Raw genomic sequence first — 25,451 nt, 5'->3', positions numbered from 1 at the left:
TGTACACTTTTATGAAGTGAGTTAATTCTGTAACAAACATTTGTTCCAAAATAATTTGTGAAATCTCTCTCGTGAGAATCAATATCATCAAAACTATGTTCTCTGATTTTAATGCAATACATTTAGATACTAATTAAAAATAGACAGTTGAAAAACTCATAAACTTTAGAACCAAAAAGTGTTCACTTCATAACCCTTGGGTTCAAAAGGAAATCAAGGAAAATTATAAAATACTCAGATTGTAGAAAGATCTTTTTTTTTTCTTTTCATTCTGCTTTCAAACCACAAATTCATATATGGATAGATCTTGAAAACACAATGCTGAAATAAAAAAGTAATAAGTATGATGAAGACTTCAGCAGCCATTCTCAAATGATTTGTGATGAAGGATCAGTTTTATTAAAATTCTAATCAGCCACAACCAATTTTTTATATAATACAATGAAAAAATTACTAAAAAATGAAATGTTAAAAAGTAATGATATTCAAAATATAGGCCCAAATTTTTATTATGAAATTTGAAAGATATAAAATTCTATCTCAATAAGTATGATCAGGACAAACATAACAGGAAAAAGTTTCTCCATGCTAATTCTCAATTTTTTTACTTAATGCAGAAGAGTAACAGAAGTTTGGTGACCAGTATTCTGAGTAACAGTAATTTATAGCATAATGTCATTTGTATAATTTAAAAATACATACGTACACAAAAAATCCATGATTTATAAGAATGCCTACAAATGAAGAAACAAACATCAAACCTATTAAGGTGATTGTTTATTAAGGGGAAGATGGAACAAAAAGGAAATGTGAATAAATAAGAATCAACCAATCAACAGAGTGACCCAGCACAGAGCAATGAGAATGAGGTACTGGGAGTGTGATAACTCAGCTTCTGTATCTGCACGCGCACACACACACAGACAGACACACACACAAACACACACACACACATGCATGCACAAACACAAGGAGATAAATGAAATGTAGTCTTTCCCACACTCTTGATCTCTTTCACCAACTTCTTTCTTTCTTTCTTTATTTTGAGATGGAGTCTCCCTCCCTTGCCCAGGCTGGAGTGCATTGGTGCGATCTTGGCTCACTGCAACCTCCACCTCCTGGGTTCAAGTGATTCTCCTGCCTCAGCCTCCCAAGTAGCTGGGACTACAGGTGTGCACCAACACACCCAGTTAATTTTTAGGTATTTTAATAGAGACAGGGTTTCACCATGTTGGCCAGGATGGTCTCAATCTCTTGACCTCGTGATTTGCCTGCCTCGGCCTCCCAAAGCGATTGTTATTTTCCATCCACTTTGACTCATCTTACTATCTTTAACTTTTTCTCCTCTTTAAGCTACATCAAAGTGATAAGAAATCAACAGGTATGCATATTTCCCACAGGGTTGAATGTGTATTTTCTTTTTACCCTTTTCATCTGAATAAACTGAAGGTATCTCTTATAAATACCTTGGCTAGTTTATATTAATTAGAATCAGAGCAAAAGAATTTTGGATCGTGGAAAGATTTCAACTATGCTGTCTATACATTTATTTTTTCATTTCTCGCTCACTTTCAACCCACCCACAGATATGAAACAGAATCTTCAGAGGTATATTTTAAAATCTCGGTACTTGGTCAGTAAGTCATCACCCCTCTCTGTTGATTCAAGAACTCTGCTCTGCAGTTGTACGGTTTGAAGTCACAGTATCACTACACCTGATATCTTCCTTTGGAGAAGCTTCCCTCTGTAGGTTTGTCACGGTATAAGACACTACCCATCTGCTTTGCACTTAGCCTCGCTACTTTTCAGTGACTAGAGTTTTTCTTTGTCCAGAAATATAAAGAGGAGGGCTTAGCAACAGTCACCTGTGATTTGAGCTGTGAAAAAAATATATAATCTGTCTCTGGAAGGCCCCAAACTCTTTTTTTCACTTAAAAGTTTTTTTGGTTGATTTCTCAACATAACCCAATTGATTTCTCAAATTGCCACTTTATTTGAGGAGACATGACACAACTGAGTCTGGAAGGGTTTTTCATGCTTTAGTTCTTACTGTAGCCCTTCAGTGCTCACCGTTGGATATTAATAACTAAACAAGCTGACTTTTGAAATTCATTTTTTTTGTCTCTATCTCATTGGGTTGCAAAGTTAACCACAAAATTAATATGTACTCATTATAACAAGCCAAATAATGCAGAGATATCTAAAGAAAACGTTAGCAGCCCCTTTCTACCAATGAATGCTGGATTGTTCAACATGCAGATCAAGCTTGTACTCAGGATACCTACAAAAATCAGGAGACTCCAAAATGTTTTTGAAAGAATGCTATAGTTGATATTTCAGAAGAAGCACTGGACAAGTAATCATGGGAGACATCGGGAATCTTTAGACTTCTTTATATTTATTTTGTGTTTTAGTATTTTTTTGTTTTTGAGACAAGGTCTCACTCACTCTGTTGCCCAGGTTGGAGTGCAGTGGCACAGTCATGGTTCACTGCAGGCGCAATTCCCCAGGCTCAAGTGATCCTCCTACCTCAGTTTTCCTGGTAGCTACGACTATGGGTGTGCACTACCATGCCTGGCTAACTTTTTTTGGTATTTTTTAGGGAGACAGTTCTACCATGTCACCCATGCCGGTCTTGAACTCCTGGGCTCAAGTGATCTTCCCACCTTGGCCTCCCAAGTGCTGATTACAAGCGTGAGCCATCATGTCCAGCCATGTTTTAGAATTTTCATGTAATTATATATTGTAGATTGGTTGAGAGGAGAATAAGTATGTACAAATAATGATATATGTCAAGACTATATTTTGTACATAAAGTATATGTATATATAACTTTACATAATTTTTATTTTAGAATTATTTTTACATCTTAAAATTTCACTTATTTTGTAAATATTTCGTCATAAAAAGCTATTGTGCTTATTATGTAATCATTATATTCTATTTTATTTACTAATAAACTATCTTGCCTGTCCATTCTTCCACTATTAAATATTTTAATTTCCTACTGATATGAAATTTATGTCTATATTTTTATTTCTGTATATAACTATTTTCTTTTTAAAAAATGATTTTCTTGGGATAAATCACTAGAGTGATATTGCATGAAAACTCATCCATATTTGTGTATCTCTTCATAGCTATGACCAAATTGCTCACACAAAGAATTTTATAGGTTCACAAAGGGTAAACTGTATGCATTCTGGGTGTAGAAGTGGTTTGGAGGATGACAAGATGGTAGCAGGTGAGGCTGGATATAAGAAAGGGAACAGGAAGTAGGTGATTGCCCTTATCCATGCAAGAGATGTGTATCTCAACTACAATGGTGACAATTGGTATAGAGGAAAAAAGTGAATATGATAAATATTTAAGAGGTGAATTCAGCAGACTTGATGAGCAGTTGGATATAGGGAGGTAGAAATTGGATATGGGGAGGAAGATTAGAGGATGAGTCACTGTTTTTTTTTTCTTTTTTCTTTTTTTTTTTGCATTTGAGGACTGGATGGAATAGAACAGGTTTGGGAGAGTGGAGAATAATGAGCATACCATGCACTATATCCCCAAATCCAACACAGTAGCTACCACAAGGAAAATACTCAATAAATGTTAATTGAATAAATGCTTCATGCATACATGTATATATGAAGGCTGCAAACAACGAATCAATGTTTCTATTTTCTAAAGCCTCCCACATCTTCAATTGTGTATCTAGAAGCTGATTGACTGTTTTTATCTCCTCAATAGGATGTCTTAAATTCAGCACTCCTGATAACAAGAAAGTGAAAAGATTAAGAAGGAAATTGTGGGCCTGGCATGGTGGCTCATATCTGTAATCCCAGCACTTTGGGAGGCCGAGGTAGGAGGATCACTTGAGGCCAGGCATTTGAGACCAGCCTGGGCAACATAGTGAGACTCTTTCTCTACTCAAAAAGAATAAAAATTAAAAAAAAATTAGCCAGGTGTGATGGTGTACTCCTGTAGTTGCAGCTACTCAGGAGGCTGAGAAAGGAGGATCACTTGAGCCCAGGAGTTCAAGGCTGGCTGCAGTGAGCTATTATTGTGCCACTGCATTCCAGACTGGGTGACAGACCCTATCTCTTAAAAAAAAAAAAAAAAAAAAAAAAAAAAAAAAAAAAGGGAAAGAAGAAAGAAAGAAGTGTGGAAAGAAGGAGAGTGCAAAGCCAAAGCCAAAGCTCAGGACTTCAGGACAACCAGACCCACCTCTCATAAAATTAGCCATTACTTTCCACAATCAACCTTATGCTAAGTTATGTAGATTTAGCTATTCCTTAGAAAGTTGGCGAAGGAACCTGAACTCAGGCTGCTGAAAAGTCAATATCCCTGAATCACAAGGAAGAGATGGTTCCATTCAGCTCACCTCATGACTAGTGAGGGATAGGGCAAATGGTTTCCTACAGCTCTCTGCTCTGAGCTGCAGTTCTCTCAGAGTCACCAGGTCCCACCGCAGGTGTTTGGAGCTAAAAGGTTCTGCTGGGACCAGGTCCCACTGCAGGTGTTTGGAGCTAAAAGGTTCTGCTGGGAGAATCCCCAAGCAGCTTTCCTGTCTCCAGCTGCACTTTGGATACCATGCATCTTAGTTGTGTGTCTGTGACTCCTGCTTAGTGATTACGTTCTTGTATAGAATATTGTCACTTTGGGTTGCTGTATTCTCCTGTATTTGTCCTGTATCTCCTAGAGGGCAAAAGCCATAATTGCTATTTCCTCTGTATCTCCCAAAGAGTTAGGTATAACATTTAGCATAAAATGAGGACTCAATTACTACTGATGATTGCCCAATTGTAATTAGTAAATTGGGGAAAAGTGGTGGTTTTTAACGGTCAATAAAGGTATCATGTATCTAGTCTTAGGAAATAAAAGGTTTATTGAAATGCACGTAGATAAATTATCATCAGCATAAAACTGTTATGGAGTTTTCAACTTGGGGTCTTTTGCTCTTAAAATGAAGTGAAACTTTGTAAGTCCATGGTCCAATAGGAAAAATATTATATCTCTCTGTTCAGATAAAGTCCTTTAAAAAAGTAAATCTCTTTTGAAATGGTCTTTTAAACATCTCCAGCCTGTGAATATATAACAAAACAAAAACCATATTAATAGATATAATTTTCTCCATTTAAAAAGAAGAATTAAATAGGAATGATTTAGGGGTAATAAACAATGAAAGTACCTAGGAATTTGAAACTCTAAAATTTTCTCCTATTTTATTAAGTACGTACTAAAATATTTGATATAATAAAAAGAATTTACCAAAACAAAATAAATGACAAGTGGTCATAAAAAATGCAAATAAAGTCAATCATTTTATTATTATACATTTAGGAACAAAGTTGAAATGTCTCCTCAAATAAACAATTTTTAAATAACTCTGATGTCAATAATTTGGAAATACAGTCCTAAATGAGTTTTAATTTCCATTGGAGGCTAAATATCTTTAATAGAAGACTTGAAATCAATAAATATAGTAATAGAAAATAGGACGAAACTTTCAGAGAATTTCTGAAACTTTGTGGGTCACTAGAAATTAGCAGTTAATTTTCTACGAATCATCCTCAGTGTAAAATGAGTCATATTCTGTTTCCACAGGGTGCTCTGGTCTGACCTGTTTGGCTCCCCCCAAGTGGTGTTGCTGTCCTTCTCCAATGGTGAGTCTGTTGAATGGGATTATCTTCATAGTGGTTTTCTTCATGGAATACCACCGGGATTTCCAAGTGGCCCAAATAATTCCATTATCATAACCATTAGGAGTAGATGCTTTTGAGTAAGTGCCACCTAAAACAAGTGGTAGATGTACATATCATTATTCTGGAAACTTTTTACCTCTGCAAGTCTGTGAAGAACTGTCTATTACGAAGTGCATTGCCAGTTACATAAAATTTATAGCATTATCTGCTAACTAAAAATGTCCCCAAAGATTCCTAAAATCTCAATTTATAATTAAAATAAACATATTATTAAACAACATCTGTGTTGTGACTCATGGTCACATCCACACTTTAAATTTATTCACTACTAGTAGGACTAGAAACCCAAAGTTCCCTAATTGGCCTCTTTCCCTAAGCTTATCCATTCTGGACTCAGCTACTGCGGACCATCTTTCCTCACGCAGGTTAGAAGAGAAGGAGCCACCAAATTCCCAATGAGGTCATCTCAGGTTATTTGAAAGCACAATTTTATTGGTTAATTGAGGAGCTTTAGGAAATGGTTCTGGAATGTTATTTTATGTCTCCATTATAAAGCGCAACCTCCATTGATTTGCCTTCTCCTTGTCCTATGGAAGCAGATCTCGTGTAATTTTGTAAAGGGCTTGTCAGAGCACAGCACTGGCATGAACCACAGCTCTGGCATGGCTCCCCGGGTCACAGAGATCAAGCATTTTCTCTTAGAGTTTCTTCTCATTATATGGTTTGTGAGTGCAGAGATAAGTTATGTTTCTCCAATTTAAAAATGTTGTGAAAAACAAACTGTTACTTTAAATAAATTTTGCAAAGTTTCCTAGTTGGTGATTGGCTAGGACATCAGGAGGTAAGGTTGCTCATCTCAGTAGATAAGGAGACTATGGTTTGCTACAAGCCTGAAATGGTTTGGAAGACTGGTTTCACTCATCTACCCAGCAGGTATGTATGAGGAAGCCCTACTGATGCTAAACAGGTCTGGTCTGGGTTGTTTGGCTTTCCCCAGGTGGTGTTGCTGTCCTTCTCCAACAGAGTCTGTTGAACGTGACTATCTTCTTAGTGGTTTTATTCATGGAATACCACTGGAATTTCCAAATAATGCCATTATTGTAATATGGATCCTTTAGCATCGGTAAGGCTTCCCCACACGTAACTGCTCGGTAGATGAGTGAAACCAGTGTTCCAAACCATTCCAGGCTTATAGCAAACCATAGCCTCCTCATCCAACCCCCATCCTAAAATAAGTTTCTACTGTCCTCAGACTGGTCTCTTCTCTCAAGCTTTCACAAACCTCTGCCCTTACCAGTATTTGCCTGCTCTTTATTCTGTTCCTCCAAACACTTGCTCACTGCGTGTATCTGACACAAAGCTCATGGGAAGCCAGGTTAATGTGTGAACAAGCAGCCATATAGTAATGTTAATCTATCCAGATCATATATGTAGTATGTCTAAAGGAGATAACACAACCTACAGTGCCAGTTATGATGGTGATCGTTTCAGGTATAATGGCAAGCCACTGGATATTTTGCAGCAGGTGTATTTCTTTAGGAGGGCTAATTTTACGCATAAACTTGGTATTATCCACTTCCAGTTTCAAAGAACTTAGTTGAAATAAAGAGGCATGATAAAATCCCTACTATCTTTATAAATTATTCTTCATTTCTTTGTATCTATTTATTATTTTTTATGAAAATACTATATATTATACATTAATTTGGAATCTAAGAAAGGAAAACATACCTTGGTAATAAACTCCATTGAGGTGGCCAGCATGACACTTGTTCATCCACCAACCAGATCCATCCTGTTCGGCACAGTTGCCTTCAAACTTATCATTGTCATTGTCCCAGGTACTGAACTGCATGCCATTGTGGGATGTGAAAAACTTGTCGCTAGGATCGTCGCCAAAATCATAGCCATCAAAGGCATCTCCAGCATCTCCACCAGCGAAGTAGGCATACGTTAGGCGGTACTTGTCAGCTTCAGGTCCCACCTTGAACGTGGCATAGTCTGCAGTACTGAGAAGAAGGAAATACAGCCATCACATGCTGACTCTCCTCAGGGATCTCAGAATTTCCCTCTTTCGTAGGACAGTGCCTTGGAATTTTTGACTTTGTTTCTTAAGGCTGAAATGTGCTCATCGAGTAAAGTTTTTTGCAAGTCTGGCAAGAGGCAATGGATACATGAACCAGTCCACAGCTCATTAATACTATCCGGGATGGGCCAAAAAGCCTTTGAAGCATCTCAGTGAAAACTAATAATTACACTCACTTGAATGCTTTTTTGCTTGTTTCATTCTAAGATCAAATCCAGATGTGTGGATGACTCGAATTTCATATTTCCTACTTTTATTGAAATGTTGTGCATTGCACACACATTATCATAGATCACATAAATCATCTGACGGTGAGTGACCCTTAATTATTGCACTAAACTTGAAGGAGGTACAGTTCCATTAGCCACTCTCACCACCTGAAGGGTTAGGTGCTGCTAAAGGGATTTTCTTTCTCAAATCACTGTGGCAGTGGCAAGAAGGAGAGCTTCTGAGGGCATTACACAATCAAAATCTTCCCTGTGTGGTCCAAAGCATGTGAGCTGAGGAGTTAGAGAGATTCTTTCCTAGAAAAAATTGTGCAAGTGGGCCATAATTCTATAGAGTGGAGTAAAAAATGGGCCTTAATGAAGGAACAGAAATTTCCGGAAAATATTTAGCCTCTTTTCTAATCTCCGGTAACTGGGAAATGGAAGGTCCTTTCCTAGAAGAAGGTCTACTGACTATAGCTCTTTCTGGATTAAAAACCAACCAAACAATAAAAAAAAAATCCGTATGTTTGGAGACAATATATTTCACTATTCCTTAAACATAACAAGAGGGTTGAATATTTTTCTGCACTTTAATTAGGTAACAATGCTTAAAACCTTCAAATATCTCAAGCAAAAAGAATCCTCTAGATCACCAAAAGAGCTAGCTGGTTTAATTTTAGGGTAGCTCATGATCTGACAGAATAAATGGCCATTAAGGCACTGGGAAGTCTGAAGAGGCTGTATTTGCTTTTCAACCAGGATAGTTGTTAAGAGGGCAGGCTCTAAAGTTAAACTACTTGACTTCGAATTCTACCTCTACCACTTATCAGCAATGTGACTTTGAGCAAGTTAATCTGTAAAATGGGATTAATAATAATACCTGTTTCATGAAATAGTAATTTAGACTAGATAAAATTATAATTTTATGCTCAATTTCTGGGACAGATTAAAAGTTCAGTAATTAGCTATTATTCTGAACGGTGCCAGGGTAATTAGATTGTACCAAAACACTCAGATTCATCCTGAATAGAATTTACCTTTTTGGATTGCCCAGGAGCCAAACTGACTCCTGGAGAAAATGGTGGCTGGATGTGCTGTTTGCACTTGTCAGGCTGCATTTGCCATTGTCTATTGACAGTTGGAAAGTGCACATTCCAGACAATCTTTACAATAAAAAGTTAGAAGTCATTTCAAAACAGTACCTGGTTCTGCCATTCCAGTCTTCCAGTTCCACTCTTAATGCATATGGGATGGCAGACTGTGTGCTTATCAAATGAATCTTCTCATTTCCTAGCCAAAATTCTGTTGTGCCAGTAGGAGACAGATGTCCGAATCCTTCCTTATATTGAATCCAGTTTTTCTTGAAATCCACACTGCCATCAAGTCTCTAATTACACATTTGCATGGGCAAAAGGAGAAAATAGATTATCAATGCATGTAAAGAGAATGCTACCAACATTTTGTCAAAAATATGGAGCATTGGTTCTATCAACTCACAACTAAGTGATCTTGGCCAAGCTACCTCAGTTTCCTTATCTATCAAATAGGAAAAATGATGCTTACTTTTTAGGGTTGCTGCAAGGATCATGAGAGAGAATATATGAGAAATACTTAGGAGAGTTCCTGGCACATCATAAATTCTAAATTAGTGGTAGTATTGAAAAGATACCTAGACGACTTCAGAACTCTGACTGGATATTACTGATTCTTACACTTATGATGGAACCTATTGCTCAATTGGTGTCTGACAACTAATGCTTCCACCATTCGCTCCCTCTGAGCACCCCCTGTAGGAACAGTTGTAACAGTGGTGGGAGGTAAACAGAGGGTAAAGGAGCCAAGATTCCTATTGGGTATCAGCAAGTGGCAGATGCAACAAAGGTTCCTTGTCTTGGGGCAGCCCAACTGTGTCCTCTGGTGTGTGAAAGGGTGGTGGTGGTGGCGGGGTGAGGGTGAGGGTGTTAGGCTTCATTGTCTTGTAATGGGCAACCTCAGGTCTTGACCTACCTGACAAAAGAGTTTCCTTCTTTTTCTTTGTCACTGTGGTACTGATTATGTGCCATCATGAATCTACAAAGTCAGTGCCAGCACAATATAGTCAAGTCACAAACTCTGAAACTATACCACCTAGGTTCAAATGCTGATTCTGTTGCTTATTAGTTATGTGGTCTTCGGCAAGTTATTTAACTTTGTGTGCCTCAGTTTCCTTTTCTGTAAATAGGAGTAACAGAAGTACCTTCTTCCTCTTAGGGCTATTGCAAGGATTAAATGAGCTAGTGTTCACAAGGTGCTTAGAAAAGTATCTGCCATATGGCAGAAACAATGTAGGCACTTTTTAAATACACATGGTGAGGAAAAAATTACCTTCTGTAACACAGTCCATCCATTTCCAGACCCATCAATTTCACAGTAGACTAAGAATTGCTGGTTAGCTTTCAGAGGTTTGATAAAGTAAAGCCCGCTCTGTTTAGCTCCCTTATTGGCAATGTCTTGACAATCTGGAGAAGGAGAATTGACTTTTACTGTGGTTTGAAATGTAAGTAAGACTGTGCCAGCCTTGAAAAATAGTTTTTAACATGTAGTAAACTATTCATTTTCCAAGAATAATTTTCTTACTTTTCACATCACCATTCCTTTTAAACTCTTTTTTAGCTATTCAAGAAAGGTCTAGACAACTGAAATTCTTAAACTTAATGGGTAGCCACTTTCTAAACTATTCCTATACATTCTAGTACATACTCTCTCCTTTATGTTATTTACTTTGATGAACCTAATCCCAATATAACCTTCATCAGTTACCTTTCCCAGTGGTATCTTGGATTTGCACCGTGTCTTTGCAAGGTTCCTGGCACTGTGCTTCAAGCTGGGCCACCTTCTGTTTCAGGTTAACAATCTTTTGATTATTTGTATTATATATTTCCTGCAAAAATCTACAAACAGAAACATAAGATAACAAAAATAAGAAGACAAAAATAAGTATTCCTTTCAGAAGAGTAATTTTGTATTTTCTTTGGAAACTACTAACTAAATATTTTATCAAGAATTACTTTCTGATATTATTCCATTCTTGGGGAAAATGTAAAATTATATCACTAAATTAAGATGAATTAAAATTATAAACTTTTTGAAAAAGAAATAAACCAAAAATCAATCAAAACAGGAATACAATGTGAACCTGAATCTTTTCACTTAGAATGGGGCATATTGTTTCAACTCCAAACACAAATAACAAAGTCCTTGTCAATAAACAAATGTCATGGATACTTTGCTTTTTACTTTATGCATAAGGGGCAGCAGATAGGAACTATGATGAGACTGGTTAATAGGAACACCCCCTTTTGCTTTAGAAGCAGGAAAGGCTCAGTTCAGTAATTCACATGTGCTGAAGCAGTATACCTTTCGCATGTGGATCTATTGAGGTTATACTTACAAGCTTCAATCTAAAATATAACTTACACAGGGAAAGGATCTGGAACGTTATTGTATGTAAAATAAAACAACAGATACTTCCCCTTTCTTCTTTAGTGTTTCTGGTTACATAGCTTTGAAAATGGACTGGGGGAAGTAAAAATCCTACTTTTATAGTTACTTACAGGGTGACTTGTAAATATTCAAAAATGATAAAAAACTGTCTACAATGCATAAACTGTTCTTTCTTTGAAGTAAAAAAGGGTAGACACATTATTTGTCCGCATTTTCCCTCTACTTTGTCTTAGGCAATTTCTGTACAATAACCTCCTTCAACTTCAATGATGGACAATAACAATGCAAGTAATAATAACAACAATAATAACAAGGGCCCTCTGATAGCAAAAAGAGGAGGAATCTTTCCTGGGCCATTCTCCCTAGCTACTATTTATTCCAATTTCTCAAGCTGCTTTGAGAAAAATTTTGAAAAAAAATTGTGGAAAAATGTTAAAACTGTATCCGAAACTTTATGTCCAGAAAGTTTATGAGTCCCTGAGAAGCTGTTAACAGAGACATTCATTTCCAAACGAAGGGAAGAGACTGTGCAGGTTCATTCTGCAATGATCAACATGAGCTTTGCAATGTTTGCTACACTTAGTCTCTTAAGACATGTTTCTTCCTGCTCCACCGTCAATATAATTGACTTTAGGAGCCAAAATCCTTACTATGCCTCTGTTTACTGATTTTTTTTAACCACGAATTTGTCAACATTTTTATAAAAAGGATTTGTTTTCAATACCCAGATTCCTGTGAGGTTGATTTTATGTTGTAAGATAAATGGCGGATGGGGAAAAATTTTTTGATAAATATGGTCAAACTAGCATTTGAAGACATCTAGAACTTCTTTCTCCAATGTGATTATTAATTAGCAGTTATAACCCAGTATAATTTATATTGCACTAAAAACTTCTATCTGCACTATGTTCAACATAATCAGGCATAATGCCACTGGGATATTATAAATGGGGAAAACACATTAAAAATTACTTTCACTCAAGTATGGGATATTAAATAAAAATTAAATCAGTCTTGCAGAGCAAATTGAAACAAAAATCCTTACCGAATACTTGAGTCATGTGTTAAAATCAATGCTTCATATTTCATAATCTCTTCTAACATCTTCCTGGACTTCAGAGTAGCAGTGTCTATCATATCTGTAATATAGGATCAGAGACATAAAAATCCTTAAGCAAATAGAACAACTAAAACAACAGCAAAAGAACTTCTCAGATTATTATTCTTATTTTTTGGTGAGTAGTCTTTATTTTCTCACTTGGTTTTGATGATTCATCAGGATTATAACTGAGTTGGATTGCTTTTATCAGCTCTTTGACTTCTGCTGTTTTGTTTTCAACTTCATGTAAGATGTCTTCCAAAGACTGTAGATCCTTGTCTACTTTGGTTTGATAAGTAGTCAGGAAATCTGCAATGCCACAGGTAGTTGGACAATAGCTACCCTGAAAATACAACAGTGATTAAAAATGTTGACAGATGCTACACTTAAAATCTATTAAGAAAAATAGGTAAAACCTAGACTATCTTTTTAAAAAGTTGCAAGTGCCAGATGATATTTATGAGGGAATTATTTCTATTCCTCTGCCCCTCTCCAGTTCACACACAAAGGGAGAAACAAAAACTACTTACGAATCTTTCATCTAAGATGCAGCAGTTGTCTCTGGTAGCAACATACTAAAGAGAAAAAAATACAGAAATTTCACTAGTTCATTATCTGCTTTATTTTCCAGCTTTCCATTTAAAACAATGTTTTGTGAAGAGCACACTTACTGCCACACATGTTGAAGAGAGAAATAAAAGAGCATAGAAGTAGAGAATTAAATTCCGGGGGTGCAAGGACCAACTCATGATGTCTGGGTGCTCGGAGCTCCGAGCCTTGTAGCGTCAGCAGTGTCACCTCTCAGGCTCCAATTGTCCCTTTATGTAAGCTCCTGGGACAGCCAGGACTGCAAGTGGCTGGAGCTGATCACGGGACCTCCTTACCAGAAGAGGGGGGAGGTCTTTCCCGTTCCTTTTTCCTCATCCTGGCCCCCAGTCTACACTGTCAGGTTCCCAGATTTTGCACAGAGGTTGAAGCTCCTCCTTTTTGGCCCAGCTCAAGTTTTTTTCTCTGATCCAAAATTACCTGCAAAGGCTAGTGAAGCATTATCCATTACTGTGAGGAGGAGGGGAGTCCTGGAGGCTGTGTGGTGCAACTTCTTCCAGTATATGGCTGAGAGCAAATAGATCTGACCTCGAGCAAACCTAGTCTATCCTTAAGATGGGGCCTGCTGCCATCACCCAAATTACTGAAAGAACTTTCTCAGTCTAGGGATCAGTTAACATTATTATTTTTAACCCGTGGCTGTGACAGGAGGAGACTGACTTCCCCCATGTCCCAGTACACTATTCCCAGGAACGAATGACCCTGGAAATACACTCCTGTCCCTCTGTGTTGACCATGTTCATAGGCTCTCAGTTTTTAGGGAGCTTTCAAGCTCAATCTTCTCTTTGTCTGAAGATGGGAGTTTTTAGGGAGCTTTCGAGCTCAATCTTCCCTTTGTCTGAAAATGGGCATGGCACCCCATCTGCCACAGAGAGAAAAGAGCCAGGAGCCCACTTCATTGTTCTGTGGTTCCATCACGCTATCTCAGAGGAGAGAAAAATCCACCTCCCTTGTATCTGAGGAGAGTAGAGGCATAGCTGAAGGAAGAGGGTCAAAATGAGATGCTGTAGAGGGGCTATCATCTCTGTTTGACCCTTACAGCATCCTTGTGTTTGGGAAAACATATCTGTCATCACTGCCTATTGAGACTTATCATTGTGCATTGCACTATTATTAATGTCTCTATTTTTGGTTATCCTTCATTTCTTCCTCTGGAACCAAGCTTATTATAAGTTTTGATGAAATACATTAGTGGGAGAAATGCCTCCAGTTTGAAAGAAATATTAATACTTTAATGTTTAATTCTGTCTTTACAAAGGAATATTTATGTGACTCAAAAACCAAGATAAATGTTCACATTCAGTAAATAATCAATAATTATAACAAAATGAACACATCAAAACCAGATTTGTTGCTTTTCCTCTCCTCCTTAATATATCCCTCTCTGACTTAGCAGTTATTGTCAATCATATCACCATACCACCAGCCAATTAAGTCTCACAATCTTTCTCATCCATCTTTTTTACTCAGCTGATCAGTTGTCAATCATGTCAGTTGAATTAAACATTAAAGTGTTAGTATTCTTTCAAACAGCTCTACCTCAGATAGTATTTGTAGCAACCTTATATTACATGTATACATGCCGTATCCACTGCATTAGATTGTAAACTGATTTCTACGGCTACGGCGTCTAACGCATATAGCTATACTTAACATAGTTGTAGTTAAAACTCAGTAACTATGTAATGACTTGAATCAGTTGCCTCTGTGAAGAAGTATAGGATGCAGAGGTGGAGGACAGGGTTGGAAAAAAGGTTTCATTTTTCTCTGTAAACATTCTATATTTAGAATTTTGAATGAATATAAATATTATCTACTAAAATATATATAAAATCAAAACATGTAATTATTGATCATTCACAAAGATTTACATAGTACACTGATAATCACATCTTGCTAACTTTTTAATATGATTTGAATATGAAAGGTGAGTCAGGCATTGCCTTTGCCTTTTAGAAGTGTATAGCTCAATTGGAGAATGTATAAATAAATAGTTGTTAAGAGCTTTGGAGTCCATCTCCCCAGGTTTGAATCCCATCTTTACAATTTACTGACCGTGTGATTCAGTACAAATTACTCAATCTCCTTGAGTTCTATTATCCATGTCAGTAAAAGAGAGATAATACTTATGATATGGTATTTACTTAATAGGGCTATCACTAAGATTTAGTGGGATAATGTGTTGAGCACATTGCCCAATTCTTGGTAAGTGTTAGTAAATGTTTGTAAGGTTTATGAATTACCAAATGTATTTGGTATACATTTGGTATACAATCTACATAAATAGGAAACTCATTTATTAGAGCTGTTATTGGTAGATTTGGTTCATGGGGAAAAAGCTTTGTTGTTCCAGCTACAGAAAGTTCTCTTTAATAAAAAATCTGTTGCAACTGACTGCAGTCTCATTCTGTAAGACTCCCCAGAGAAGAAAGCACCTGGTCATTTAGTTTAGGAAATTCCATCCAAATTGATTTTATCAATCAAAGATCAAATGATAATATAAATGGATTGCATGCCTTATGAGAAGGTATACTTCTTATCAGTAAGAATGTTCAAGCAAAGTGTGTTTAGACAGAGCATGTCTTTGTGGTTCTTTTTGCTGAAGACCATAAAGTATTAGTTTGTCGAATTTAGGGTAACAATTCATGCAGCCACAGGTTGGGTTTTGACCTCCTTAATGTCATAAAGTTTCATTGATTGTATTAATATATATAATATTCACAAAGTTGAAAAACATTTAAATTGAGGACATTAGAAATTCTATCTTATCCCATTTGAGAAGTGGAATACTTGTATTACTGGCTTTTAACTGACTTGTATTGGAATCTAGATGTATTATCACAATTTTAGAGAAAATAATTTCCTTTTACTACCATCTCAAGTCCTAAATCCAAATCATATAAGACAAGATACTTGCTTTCTGAGAAAAAAAAAAAGGGTCAACATTGATTTAGCAGTCTACATTGGCCTTGCATTCAATCTAGTATCACTTAGGTTTATTAAATTTTAACTAGTTTTTTCATGTTTGGGCCAATTTTTTCTTTGAAAAATGATAAATGATTGATGAATTCCAGGAATGAAGAATATTTGTTAAATCACAGTTCTTCTACTTCCAGGTATGTTTTTTTGAGATAATAGCATAGGTAGTATTTAAGCCAAAATAATCATTTAATGTAATTCTGAGGTCAATGGGCTTGTTTATTGAAATAATTACATCCCAAATTCCCTGTCATCCAACCGTTTGTGTTCTGATTTGAAAACACAAACCTACAGCTAACAGTCTTCATGTATACTGATAATTTACTTTGTGAGTCAAGTCTGTTACGTTCATCTTTGCTCCAAAATTATTTGCTGAATTTAAATTTGATTATGTAGAAGACTTCTTGACCTGGTGACAAATGATATAGGCCCCAAGGAATAATAGGAAAGAACTACCAATTTTGAACTTCTTCTTTATGCTAGATATTATGTGGTAGTATAGTTGTTGTTGTCGTCATGTATATTCTCTCATTTAATCCTCACCACAAGCCTAGGAAGTAGATATAATTATCTGTATCTTATAATTGAAAAAGAAAGGCCTAGAGATGTTGTGTAACACATGCAGGGTCCATGTGCCAGAACAGGAACTCAAACCCATGGGGCCCAATGCCTGTGCTTTTAACAGTGAATCTTAATATAACCATGAAGCACTTCTTAATTTAAAATAATACACAGATACAAGGTGTTATGAGACTCAGTTATTCACTGATAGAATGGATTTTAAAGATGTGTGTATGCATCTATATAAGTGTGTGTATGATTATTTGAACACGTATTTACATCTATCTATCAACTTATCTATCTTCTTCTCAGGGTTAGAGACAAGATTTTATGAATGATCTTTTACAGTCTTCAAGTATTTTTCAAACCTAGATTTGTGTTGTTTTATGATCAGCTTGTGTTTACGGTCCTTTTTTTTTTTTTTTTCCTCTTTAGAGATGGAGCCTAGCTTTGTTGCTCAGTCTGGCCTCAGACTGAACTCCTGGACTCAAGCAATCCTCTTGCCTCAGCCTCCTGAGTAGCTCAGACAATGGGCGTGTACCACTGCACCTGGCTTCAGTCCAATTTTAGATGGAAGCAGTTTTTCAATGCTAACTCCACAGTTCAAGTTTAATAGGACTTGATAAATTGAATTCCATCAGTAGGTTAAAGGGAGAGACAGTCACTACGTGATCAAGGAAGCTCAAATCAATGGCGACAATGATATATCTGTTTTTCTAATAAGTAAACCATTTCTAGACCTAAGCTAAATTTATAACCTGAACTCTTAGAACTGACTTCCTAAAAACTGGCAGAAAGAAAATGACCTATTGGCATATTGAAAACCAGTCCAACCTAATAGTAAAAATATCCCATTAAGGGCAACAGGGTTGTCTGTTAGAATATTTGCTTTGTGTACAAAAATAGCCCAGGGAAAGTGAAAATGCAAAAGCTTTCTTGGTAGTCTATTAACAATGTGCTTTTAGTTTCACTATGTAAATCAAAAACAAAAACAACATTGGGCAGAGGTAAAATGGACTCCCTCACTGGCAGAAGAACGGCAGCCACAGGTTGAGTTTTGCATTTCTTAACTTCATAAAGTTTCATTACATGTGTCGTTTGAGGGATCTGTCCTAGTGTCAGGGATGTTGAAAAATCTGCTATGATTGGAATTTAGGAAATTAAGTAACTAGGCGCCTAAAGAAAGAAGGATTATCCCATTGGTAATTACAGAGGCCAAAGAGGCTGGAAATTAGCCATTTTTAATACTAGTTTGAGACTAAGGAATGATCTGAGGTGCCCTGGATTGAGACAAATTGGAACAGAGAAGTTGGATTTACATGTTTTGCTGTGCTACATTGGTATCTGTTACTGGTTCGTTCTTTTTTTTTTTTTACATCTTTGTGTAATCTATGATTTCAAATCTCTCACCCCATGAAAGAATTTTCACTACTAAATGTGATTAGCAAGAGATTTACAAGAGCAAATGAGTGTGGGGAAAAAAAAAAAAAAAAAAAACCACCACCAACAAAGGGGCCAAGTTATATTCACAAGAATGTGCCATGGAAAGAAGAAACTTTAACCCTTGAGTAGAAATACTGGCCTATGTTGAAAGTGGACAGGCCCCTGTTTGAGAAACACTGTGGTTATTTTGTCATATAAACTATTTTTGGAGGAAAATATATATATATATTCCTAAATAAGGAGAGAAAATAAGAAGAATAGAAAATGCTATGAGATCAAAGCAACTCAGTCATCTTATCTAACTTAACACACATATTTGCTTTAACCTGCAATCTTGAATGAGGACAAACAAACATTTATAAGATTTAGATCTTTGTTTTAAATTCTAACTACTTGGGTTAGTTTACTGTCTTAGTGTAATTGCACTATAGTCCTTTCAAAGTTAAATCCATATAGGATTTGCTGTGTACAAAGGCTAACTTTCTATCGACAGTTTGAAGGACTTTGCTTCATCCATGAAAGATGACATATCTCATTCTTCTTCAAGTGTAGATTTCTGTGTATGCTTTACCTTGAATGCTGGAGCAGTGACCTCCGCTAAGTAAACAAAGATATGATTTGCAAAATCACAGATTAAGTCAAAAACCCAAATATTTATTGAATGTTTTGCAAGAAAGCCTAGAGTGTAAACCACACTCTTGATGGATAACACTAAGGCTGCAAGTTGCCAAAGAATGGCCTGGCTTCCAGGCTGACCAGAGCAAGCTCATTCACAAAGAAACAAGGTTAGGTCAAAATTTAGAACACTGTGTTTTGTCTTTTATAAACAGCACAGAGGAAATTCTGTTGACCAAGATCCAGGAAACCGATTGCTTAATTATGCATCCTTCTGGGTCGGAAAACTACATGATATTTACATATCAATATGTCATTTGGATCTCAGTATGCTTTATAAAGTTAATTTCCTCATTAGTACTTTATTGATATTTAATACTACATCATCTAATTATGGCTATGAAAGGCCCCATACCCCTCCTCATATTATCCTGATATGTTAAACTATTTCTAGCTCTGACTGAGAAACTTTACAGAATTTATCTAGGATAATACCTAAAATAATGCTGAATTCAAATATGCACCACAAAATTTGGCTGCCGGGTAACTGCACACTGTCCGACGGTATTCCTCTGCTGGATGCTTAGACCAAAGTGGTCATTCACTTAGTAAATACATATTGGGCATATACTATGTGCCAGGCCCTGTTCTATACAACGAACCAAAGTATCTGCTGATAAGTTTATATTCTAGTGGAGAGAAAGAGGATGTAAACAAAATATTATATAATGTCAGTTAGTGACAAGGACTGTGAACAAAAATGAAGAAGGATTAAGGAAATGAGAGATTAGAGGAGGTGCTGTTTTAGATACGGTGGTCAGGCAGCGCTCTAGGTTAAGGTAACATTTGCTGGGTTTCTGTGAGGCTAGTTACAAAGCTCATGGCTGGCTCACTATTGCCACCTGCAGGCCCCAATACATCTGGAGAATGAATGATTTAAAGCCAACATACACATATTTTTCTATTTAGAGCTGTCAGAGATTTGACAAGTATAGGTAAGTAATAGAATGAGAAGTATACTGAGAGAGGAACACTGCGCAAGTTAGCCAGAAAACACCAGGATGACCATCCACACATTACTACTGAGCTTGTGAGTGATGCCATTCTCCTCATCGAAATCCTCCAAGGAATTCCCATTTCCTATCCAGTTAAATATAAACTTCTCAGCCTTGTATTTAACCTTCTCCAAGAAAAAAAAAAAAAAGGCCAATATAACTTGATAACTTGTAAGGAATATCTTATAAATTGGATTGAGGTAGCACATCCCATAAAATTTCAAAATTTTGCCTTCATGAGGCTTACATAAAAGCCTCATTATTATTATTATACAATTATTATTATATAACATAATAATTATTATGTAATACAATTATTATTATGTAATATACAATTATATAATATAATTATTATATGATATATAATTATTACTACATAATACAATTATTGTATATAATTATTATATGTTGTATTATATATTATATATTATAAATAACATAGTGTACATAATATATTATAGATTATTATGTATAATTATGTATATTATATAATATACAATTATTATTATATAATTATACAATTATTATATAATACCTTAATTAAATACCTTCATTATCATATAATAATACCTTAATTAAAATAAATTTTATGTAAGCCTCATGAAGGCAAAGATTTTTATCTGTTATCATCTGTGGCGCTTGATCAGTGCACCCAATAGATACTTGTTGAGTGAATAAAATATATTTTACTAAAATATTACTAATTACTAAATATTACTAAAACACTACCATAAAATACTAAAATGCAGTTTGAGGGAGAGAACATGACCATTAAGAAGATAACAAAATCAGTCAAGAAAAGGAAATACACCCATTTCAAAACCATCTGTTTCACAGCAAAAATCTGCAGCAAGGCAATCAGATCTCAGTGTGGGTCAGAGACAGAGCTGATGGAGAGTACCGGGGAGGGACCACAGTGATCCTCCTGACTCCATTTGAGTGGATCAGGAGAGGAGCGAGACACTCACCGTGACTTGTTGACTGAAGGAAACTTTATATATATTTAATTTTTGGAAAACTAAAGCAAAATTGTGTCATATTTTAAAACAACTCCAAGTTTGAATGATAAACATAAAATGGAATGGGCAAGTCCTAGAAAATCACAACACTAGGAAGAATTGCCTAGAGCCATTGGTCACTGTTTCTCCTGATTTGCTCTACAAAATATAAGGAGAGAAGGCTCCATATAGGTCTCTGAACCACTCCTGCTTGCCTGGAACAGGTGGGTTGCCCTAACCGAACAGTACAACTTTAACAAAGGTCAATCAAATCCTAGAAGATGGGGAAATGAGGGAGTTTATAGCATTGCGTTGTGCAGCTTTGGACTTATATAAACCTAAAAAACTTTTCTAGAATATGCAGAACTAGGGCTAGAGTATGTCATAGAGAAAGTCAAGCAACCTTCACCTGACCCTGTCCTTAGGTTTGTCTGTCTTGGTCCCATGCTTTAGCTTAGCTCACTCAGCTGTGTTCCAAGTCAGCAAGTGATCATGACCTACATTTCGGACACTATTGCAGCACCTCGGGTCACCCACTACACTCCATTTCTCAACTAGAATTTGCAACTGGGCCTCAGGCTGCCACAGCCTCTGGCTACTGTCAGGAAATGCACCAGTGCATCCCAGCCTGGCCCCAGCACCCAACCCTATTTCGGTTTGTTGTGGTCCCTTCTTTCTCCATTCAGGAATCCCTCTCTACTTCCTGCTCTCCCAATGACAGGATCTGGTAAACTCACATGAAGTAAGGTAGGAAAGACTGAGCTCGCCTAAGGTATTACTTCTACCAAGACTGAAATTTAAACTTGAGAGAAAACTGAAGACATCAGAATCTAAAGAGAGAATTTTACAAAATAGACAGCTATTAGATGATAATTATGGGATCAAATACAAAGCAGGTAACTAAAAGCAGTTGTATAAAGCCGTTTAATTATATAAAGACAGTGTTTTATTTCTATTTTAAGTACTTAGAATTTCTTCTACATGACTATTTCTTAAACCACTCCTTAGATTACTCTGTTTCACTTTGTTAAAAATGTTAGGTTCCTCAGCCCCTTTCCACATCTATCGAAGAAGAGTATCTGGGAGTGGACCCCAAGAATCTTCATTTTATTAACAAGCTTCCCCAGATGATCATTACACACAGTAAAATAGGAGAACCACTGCCCTACACAGGAGATTAACCATACCTGCTTTACCTAAGAAGGGCTTATTTCCATTAGACAATCTCAAATCTTGTATAATTCCTCTTTGTTAGAGTATTTAATACTGAAGGTATGCCGTAATCATTTTCTGTTGCAAAAAGAATTTAAAAACCAACTGTATAAGTTTTTTTCTATTAAAGTTTAAAATTAGGGTTTTGTAAATCAGAAACAAAAAGACAAATACAGCATGTTCTCAGTTATAAGTGGGAGCTATAAATGTGCACACATGGACATGCAGAGTGGATTAATAGACACTGGAGGCTCCAAAGTGTGGGAGGGTGGGAGAGCAGTCAGGATTGAGTATGATGGTTACACTAAAAGCCCAGATTTCACCACTACACCATATACTTGTGTAACAAAACTGCACTGGTACCCCCTAAATCTATGAAAATAAAAAACAAAACAAAAACAAATTATATTGTGGATAATCCAGTTTACTGATGTATGTTGCTTTATTGATGAATATGGCATCGATGCTGCCCAAAGAATAAAAAGTAGAGTGGCCCCAAGCCCCAGTGCCTTAACACATTGCGGAAGTAGGTGTTCCAGAAATTCAATCACTTTACAGAGGCAGAGTAGGAAGGACTTACAGAAAGACTGAATGAAGACATAGGAGAGGGGGAAAAGTTTCACAGGATAATAACTCTGAGAAACAGTAAATACGGGAGAACACTAACATAAATAGGAAAATGAGAAGGGAAACTGGTTTGCTGAAGAGAGAAAATGATGAGTCCAATTTCCAACATTTTAAGTTTGGGTGGGAGTGAGACCTGTAAGAGGAGACTGCGTCAGAACGCTGGCGATAATAGAGCTTTGGGAATGAGAACTAGTGGTGAGTTGACAGAAGGTGAAGTGAGTTTCCAAGGAGAAAACAACCTGAGGACAGAATTTGGACTGAATTTAAGAGCTGGCAGAACAGGCAGAGAGGGGAAGAACGGCTCTGCCTCTACCTCATGGCCTTGTGCCTACACAAAAGCCAAAGACTTTCAGATCGCCAAATGACATCACTTGGATGTGATTTAGCTATTTATCTGTGCCTTGGAATGCTTTCAAATGAAAGAATTATAAACAATATTTCATATATATACACAGAGATATAGGATACACATTATATATACATACATATGTGTCTTGTTTTTCTAAGACCACCAGAGCGAGCACAAAAGAACCAGCAAGTAGGCAAAGGTCAGGCGCAAAACTGCTAGTTTATTTTAGCAACCTAAGGTGTGGAGAAGAAGTCTGTAGGCCTCCGGCAAAGAAGGCCGGCAGAGTTCCCCTCCCCCAAGCTCTCGGACGGAGTTCCGATATCCCGACAGGACTGGGAAGCTGGGAAGTCCGCGTGGTTCAATGGCGGAGAGCGGCTTTTCTAGGAGTGGGAGGGCAATAGGTGGGGCATGGGCGTGTCAGGGGCGTTCCGCAGGTGCGACCAGGTGAATCTTGGTCTCTTCAGATTGACGTCACCTGGCGCATGCCCAGTTGGTCTGCACCTTCCTGGGAGCCGGCTGCATTTCCGCGCGCACGGGAAGAGTTGGGGGTGGGGATGAAGAACCTGGAAGTGCACCATCTTGCCTCCGTTCGTCCAAACAGTCCAACCTTTTATTGATAATAGTGATAAAGGGGCGCCGTGGTCTGTCTGGCTACTTCCTGCTGTTAAGGGGCGTCGTTAAGGTCAGGGCCCATGGTTGGTATTTGGATGTACGGATGAAGAATAAAATAAGGCACAGTATTAGTATAGGAATGAGGAATGGAAGCATTTGTTGGAATATGGGCAAAACCCAGAAGGAAGGTCCCGGCAAGGTTGGGGAGTATGAGATAGTTAAGAAAATTTAGTAAGTTTGAGGCGAGTGGGGGAAAGCCAAACTGATTTCCACTGATTGCTTTCGGTAGGGGCCCTTTTTAGTTGGGAATGAGGAATGAGTGCGCAAAGTACTTGTTGGCCAGGTAGCAATTAAGGATTGGAGTTTTTCGTGGAGTGGATGGCTTTCCACTTACTCCTACTACAGAGATATTGGATGGAAGGCTAGGTCCAGAGAAGGACGGCAAAACAGAATAGGTAGCCTCACTGTTGATTAAAAAAGTAATTGTCTTACCCGCTACCAGGAGAGTTACCCGCAGCTCGGCGAGGGTGATGGGGGTCCCCGAGTCTTGGCACCTTCAGTTGTCGTTGTCGTCCAGATGTAGGAGCTGGAAGGAGCTCCCAGGATCCTGGGAAAGGGGGTCACGTAGAGGCGCGGCACCTGTTCTCAGGGTGGGGCAATCAGACTTCCAGTTTCCTCCCTGCTGGCAAGCAGGGCAGGGGGGTTGCTGGTGGACGAGGGTTAGGACATTCACTGGCCTAATGTCCCGATGCCTTGCACTTATAGCAAGGCCGCGTTGGGACTCGGGGACCTTGCGGACACCTGTTGGCATAGTGTCCTGCCTTGCCGCACTTATAGCAGGCAGGCTCCTTTTGTAGCTTTGGAGTCTGAGGGGTGTGTGCTCTCTGGTCTGGGGTTACGACTGGGCTGTAAAGCCGCTGCTAGGAGCTGTAACTTCTGTTCAAGGCGAGCCTGCCGTCTCCTCTCTGGAGCTATAGACCTTAAAGGCTAATTTAACCAGGTCTTGTATTGGTGTCTGAGGACCATCCTCTACCTTTTGAAGTTTTTTTACGAATGTCAGGAGCTGATTGAGAAATGAAATAAGACGCCAAAATGGTGGCCCCTGTGGGGGAGGCCGGATCTAACTGGGTATACTGGGTTAGAACCTCAGTCAGTTTAGGGTAGAGGTTAGGATAACCTGGAGGTCATGCCAAGTTAAGTCATAGGCCTGACAAAGGTGTCTAAATTCCTTTATGTATATGGTAGGATTAGCTGAGAAATCACCTAAACGCTTCTCAATTTTGGAAAGATCGGCCAATGAAAAAGGGACATGTACTCTGACTACCCCCCGCCCCAGCCAACTCTCGCAAAGGTGCTAACACTGTAGGAGGGTGTGGGCAGAGATAGGGGACTCAAGACAGCCAGTTGGGGGCCCCGAAGGAGGCACGGGACCGAGTGGTTACTAGTAGATAAGGAGGAAGAAGGAGGAGTCTGGATGGGGGGAGGAGGAGGAGTCTGGGCAGGAAGGGGGGGGGTGGGGAGAGCGGGGAGAGAAGGAGTATAGGGATGAGAGCCTAAGGCCCAAAAGCCTTGTATGTAAATTTCGGACCACTTGCCTAGCCGCTGGCAGAAATTGCTGAGGTCGATCAAGCCACAGTGGAAAGGAAAATTAACCGCTTCCTCCTAAGGTCTTGTTCAAGCTGTAAGGTTTTTAAATTGGCTAGGAGGCACCCTAAGGGGGTGCTCTTTGGAAATTTGGACTGGGGGTTTCCCATTTGTTTCCTCTTTACTTACACAATGGACACAATGGAAATGGAAGTGGATCTCTGCCTGGCTTCA

The 25,451-nt window shown here is 37.8% G+C and overlaps 1 protein-coding gene across 1 annotated transcript; it reads right to left on the bottom strand.

The window, feature by feature from the left end:
* Positions 1–4,857: 4,857 nt before the first annotated feature.
* On the bottom strand, positions 4,858–24,235 carry FGG (fibrinogen gamma chain; the record flags this gene model as incomplete). The annotated part of the gene is made up of 9 exons (XM_026454136.2): positions 4,858–5,787; positions 7,431–7,708; positions 9,197–9,381; positions 10,359–10,492; positions 10,794–10,924; positions 12,523–12,616; positions 12,736–12,919; positions 13,107–13,151; positions 24,188–24,235. Coding segments are annotated over 9 exons (1,332 nt in total), but the record flags the coding sequence as incomplete, so codon positions are not given.
* Positions 24,236–25,451: the final 1,216 nt, after the last annotated feature.

The sequence above is a fragment of the Piliocolobus tephrosceles genome, chromosome 3 (assembly GCF_002776525.5).
Source record: "Piliocolobus tephrosceles isolate RC106 chromosome 3, ASM277652v3, whole genome shotgun sequence".
NCBI lineage: Eukaryota > Metazoa > Chordata > Mammalia > Primates > Cercopithecidae > Piliocolobus > Piliocolobus tephrosceles.
The sequence above is the reverse complement of the archived record's forward strand: the minus strand, read 5'-3'. Positions and strand labels throughout refer to the sequence as shown.